Source organism: Vombatus ursinus, unplaced genomic scaffold, assembly GCF_900497805.2.
Source record: "Vombatus ursinus unplaced genomic scaffold, bare-nosed wombat genome assembly UNPS02014770.1, whole genome shotgun sequence".
NCBI classification, from domain to species: Eukaryota; Metazoa; Chordata; class Mammalia; order Diprotodontia; family Vombatidae; genus Vombatus; species Vombatus ursinus.
In genome coordinates, this window is record NW_020954548.1 from 32766975 (window position 1) to 32772236 (window position 5262).

The 5262-nt window shown below is 45.9% G+C and overlaps 1 protein-coding gene across 2 annotated transcripts; it reads left to right on the forward strand.

Moving 5' to 3' along the window:
- Positions 1–1436: 1436 nt before the first annotated feature.
- Positions 1437–4701, forward strand: CUNH16orf54 (chromosome unknown C16orf54 homolog). 2 transcript variants are annotated; one of them, XM_027862679.1, is made up of 2 exons: positions 1437–1739; positions 2814–4701. In XM_027862679.1, the coding sequence occupies exons 1-2, from the start codon at positions 1629–1631 to the stop codon at positions 3465–3467; spliced, it is 765 nt and encodes a 254-aa protein (XP_027718480.1). In that variant the 5' UTR covers positions 1437–1628; the 3' UTR covers positions 3468–4701. The 2 variants fall into 2 exon arrangements, with proteins under 2 accessions (XP_027718480.1, XP_027718481.1); XM_027862680.1 differs by having other exon boundaries at positions 1650–1739; positions 2771–4701.
- The last annotated feature ends 561 nt before the right edge of the window (positions 4702–5262 follow it).

Consider the following 5262-nt stretch of genomic DNA (forward strand, 5'->3'; position numbering starts at 1 on the left):
GCTGAGAAGAACTAAGTCAATCATAGTTGATCATCACACATTGTTACTGTTACTGTGTATAATGTTCTCCTGGTTCCTTTCACTTCACTCAGCATCAATTCATACAAGTCTTTCCACGTTTTTCTGAAATCTGCCTGCTCATCATTTCTTATAGCACAATAGTATTCCATTACATTCGTATACGACAACTTGTTCAGCCATTCCCCAATTGATGAGCATTCCCTCAATTTCCAATTCTTTGCCACCACTAAAAGAGCTGCTATAAATATTTCTGTACATTTTTTATGATCTCTTCAGGATACAGACCTAGTAGTGCTATTGCTGCAGCAAAGAATTTTATAGCCCTTTGGGCATAGTTCCAAATTGCTCTCCAGAATGGTTGGATGGGTTTACAGCTCTACCAATAATGCATTAGTGTTCCAATTTTCCCACATCTTCCCCAACATTTGTCATTTTCCTTTTCTGTCCTAGTAGCCAATCTGATGGGTATGAGGTGGTACCTTAGAGTTGTTTTAATTTGCATTTCTCTAATCAATAGTGATTTAGAGCATTTTTTTTATATGACTCTAGATAGCTTTAACTTCTTCATCTGAAAACAGCCTGTTCATATTCTTTGACCATTTATCAATTGGGGAATGACTTGTATTCTTATAAATTTGAGTCAGTTCTCTATATGTTTGAGAAATGAAAACTTTTTTCAGAAACTGACTGTAGAAATTGTCATATTTTTGTTTTCTCTCTAATCTTGGTTGTATTGGTTTTGTTTGCGCAAAAACTTTTTAATTTAATGCAATCAAAATTATCTACTTTGTATTTCATAGTGTTCTCTGTCTCTGGTTTGGTCGTAAATTCTTCCCTTCTCCACAGGTAAATGGTAAACTATTCCTTGCTCTCCTAATTTGCTTATAGTATCATCTTTTATTTCTAAATCATGTATCCATTTGACCTAATCTTGGTGTACTGTGTGAGATATTGCTCCATGCCTAGTTTCTGCCAATGGCACTTTATTAAAGGTCCCTTTACACTCTAAATCTATGATCTTATGACCTTTATCTAAGCTGAATCCTGACATTCTCTGTTGCATCTACCAGAAGCCTGAACATTCAGTAACTAAAGCACTAGGCCTTGCTCTAGGGCTCAGGGAAGCATAAGGGAGAGAGATGGGAGCTTGAGGATTGGAGTCAGGCACAGAAGAGAATTTGTGAGTGGGCGGAGGAGGGGGATAGGAAGGACAGGGCCTGGTGGGCAGGGCTATACATAGTGGGACAACCTCCATTAAGTAGGTGAGCCAAATTCTCATGATGCCCTTGGATTTCCAAAGGTTCAGGACTAGTCTGATTGCCATCCCTTACAGACCCTGCACTCAGAAAGGAGGTAGAAGGTTCTAGCAGCTGCAAACTAAGAACAAAGGGAAAAACTACAGAGGCAAAAAACAAAAACAAAACCTTTCATACTGGGGAACAGAGAAGAACTACTCCCTCTTCCGCTACCACCTCACCCCAGGAAATGGCTCTTCACCACGGGTGACCACATCCATCCTGTTTCCATAGAAACACCTGGGAGGAAGAGGGTGGCAGGGGGAGTTGGGTCATAGTTGCCTAACTGCGTGCCCCATATGGGCCCTGTTTATGTCTTTCTGGGGACTGTGCCCCTCTCAGTGCCTTCCCAGCTTGCACCGAAGTGATCGTCCCTCAAAGCGGGTAAGAACAGAGGCTGGTGGAGTATCTGAAGAAACCAAGGTGAGAAGCACGGGTAGGGAAGACATCTGGGGGGCCCTGGAGACCAGAAGCACTGGAGATTCAAATCCAGGGCAGGAGGGAGGGAGAGACAGAGAGTGAGAGAGACTTGGAAAGATGACAAATCAAAGAGAAACAGGCTTGGGGAAACAGAAAGAAAGACCTGGAGGGATAGGAATAGAGACAGACAGTTGGAGAGACTCAAAGAGACAGAAACTGACTGAGACCTCAAGAGATACAGAGACAGGGAGAAAGAGTGAGAGACAGAGGAGACAGAACCTGAGATGGAGAGAGAGATGAAGAGACAAAGAGACAGACAGGTAGGCCATCTGGGCAAGACAGTGACAGACTTGGAGAAACACAAACGGAGATACAGAGATTGGAAATCAGACTTGGAGAGCCAATCTCTGTCCCAGAAAGACAGACTTAGACGGAGACAGACTAGGAAAAAAAAAGACAAGGGGATAACTTTAGGGAGAGATAATGAGAGATTGAAAACAAAAGGAGGGATAGATTTGGAAAGACCCCAAGGCATCCAGAAAAGGCAAGAAAAAAGAGCAGAAACCACTGTAAGCCATGGGAAGAGACAGACCCCCCCCCCGGGGGGGAAGGATATTTCTGTCTTTCCCTCCCCGACCATTTCCTCTTAAGCAAGGTGGAGGGGGTGAAGATCCCTGGGTGAGAAGAGGATCCCTGGGTGAGAAGAGGATCCCTGGGTGAGAAGAGGAACCTAGCTGCTCTTTAAATGCCAATGCTAGGTTACACCTGACTTCTGGAATTGGAAGTGGAGTCCAAAATGCTGAAGTATTTCCCTTCTCTCTGCCTCTGTCTCTCACCCTCTCTGTCTCTTTCTCCCCTTTCTCTTTCTATACTCCCTTGTCTCTTCCTTTCTCCCCCACCCTTTCCATTTCCCCCTCTCTCCTCTTTGCCCCACCTCTCTGTCTCTGTTTTTGTCCATGTATTTACACGGACTTCTTTTTCTCTCTCTTGTTTTCTTTCCCCTCCCTCCTTCTCTCTCTGTTTCTCTGTCCCAGTCTCTCCCATCTCTGTCTTTCCATTTCCCTCTCCTTCTCCCAGATGTCTGCAGCTCTGGATCAGCCTCCTGGGCAAGTGGAGGACCCAGTCATGCCCCAACCCTCCCAGTGGCCCCCCCTTCTCTGTGGACCTTGCATCCCCATCATGCTGGCCCTGGCCTTAGTGGCTGCTGTCTTCCTATTGGCCACAGCTGTGCTGGCTGAACGCCTTTTCCGCCGTTCTCTCAGATCAGATCCTGGCGTCCAAGGGCCTAGCCTGGTCTGGCGCCCAGGGGGGGAGCTGTGGATCGAGCCTTCGGGGACAGCCCATGAACGATCTGAAGATTGGTATGGTGCAACAGCCCCTCTTCTGCACTCCCATGTTACTGAGCCCCATTTTCTTGGGGGTACTTTGGAGGTCCAGGCCACAGCACCCCCCATTCCAGATTCTCCTCTCTGTCCCTCAGCTCCACCCCAGGCTCCTGAGTCCCCTGCCAGCACATTCTGCATAGCAAATACTTGGGAAGAAAGGCCTCAGACTACTGGTTTGGTAGCTTGGTTTGAGCCACAGCCAGTCCCAGAGCCCTTACCCCCACCATTTTATGGCATCCGAAGGCCCAGGAGCCCTGAGCCTGACTGGGGCCTACAGCCCCGGGTAACCCTGGAACAGATCTCAGCTTTTTGGAGAAGAGAGAACAGGGTGCATGGAGGCCCCTGAACAATGGGGCATTGGGCCTGCCCCACTCCCACCAAGCTTCCTACAGAGAATTTCCTCCATATTGAAGGCCTAGAGGAAGCTGGACCTCCAGAGGGTCTTGTGAGACTGGGGGCCCATGGACACAGGACACTGGACCACACCTTTGGATCCTAGGCCATCTCTCAGAGAAGAGAGGTAGGATCTGGAAACGACATTTAAGAATTGAGTGCTGAACATTTTTAAGAACTTCAAGACATCTTTCTTCTGGACTCTGGGGATCAGACTGGGCATGGACAGAGCGCTCACTCAAGTAGAGCCAAATGGATCCCTAGTTCACCCCACGATGAGGTTAATCTCCTAAAGTGCCACCTCTAACTTGAATGACTGGCAGAGGTGGGGCAAATGCCAGTTGATGCTAGTATAATTGTAAAGTCATCAGGGCAAGAACATCAGGTGTGTGTCATGTAGGAAATGGACAATTCTCTTTCCCTCCTTTCCCTGGCGCTCAGACTCCCACCTGCTGTTCCTTCCCAACAGCTAGTCCCCTTAGCTATGGTGAATAGACCTCTTTCCAAGCATATCTAACCCTGTCTTCTATAGGCAAAAGCAATTTTATCTTCATAACTTGTAAATGTGGATACTTGTCAATGTTCCTGTATGACAGACAGAAGATAAATGGTTGACTCCAGTTCTATTCCAGTTCTTAGGGCTAGAAGAGATTTTAGAGATTGTCATGTCCATCCATCTCATTTCATAGATGAATTAATCGTACCCTGAAGAAGAGGGATTTGCCTAAGCTTACATAGCCAGCTCATGTCAACCCTAGGTCATCTTTCCACCACATCTTCATGAAGGACAGATGAGGGAAGGCCCATACAAGCTAAGATAAAGATGGTATTACGTGAGGAGGTAGGGAAGCTAAGCTAGGCCTGAGAAGGCTAGTTCAGGGAAGTGGTGGTGTTAGGAGGTGTTATATGGTTGGAATTGATGGTAGTGCCTGAGGGACCCTTACATAGAGGACTTTCCTTCCTTGGAGAACAGGCAGCTGGTGATGATAACTGGTCTGGATTCCAAAGGGGAATTAAAGTAAAAAGAAGATTTCTTCAAGAGGAACTCAATTTGGCAAAAACACTTATTCATGTGCTGTGTGTTGAGGTCACTACACAGATAAGATGTGTGGTCTTTGTCTTCCAATAGATTAGTCTAATAGAAGGAATACAACTCATGTACCTCAATAAATTCTATGATACAGGTTTGTTGTTGTTAGGTCATTTCAGTCGTGCCTCACTCTTCATGACTCCATTTTGAGGTTTTCTTGGCAAAGATACTGCTGTGGTGTGCCATTTCCTTCTCCAGCTCATTTTACAGATGAGGAAACTAAGGCAAACAGGGTTAAGTGATTTGCCCAGGGTCACACAGCTAGTAAAGAGTCTGTTTGAACTCATGAAGATGAGTCTTCCTGAGTCCAAGCCCAGTGCTCTATCTATGATGTAGGTTACAGAATAATTAAGTGGGGCAGCTAGGTGGTGCAGTGGGTAAAGCACTGCTGGAGTCAGGAGGACCTGAGTTCAAATCTGGCCTCAGACACATGATATTCACTAGCTGTGTGACTTTGGGCAAGTCATTCAACTCCAATTGCCTCACCAAAAAAAAAAAAAGAGAGAGAGAAAGAATAACTAAGTACTTAGGAGAAGCCACAGAGTCTAAAAGATTCAAGGAGTGAGGGATAATTTCTATCTGGAGGGAATCAAGAAGGGTGTGTACTAGTACTGGTTGTACAGTTGGCTAGAGTCCAAGTTAAGTCAGTAAGCATTTA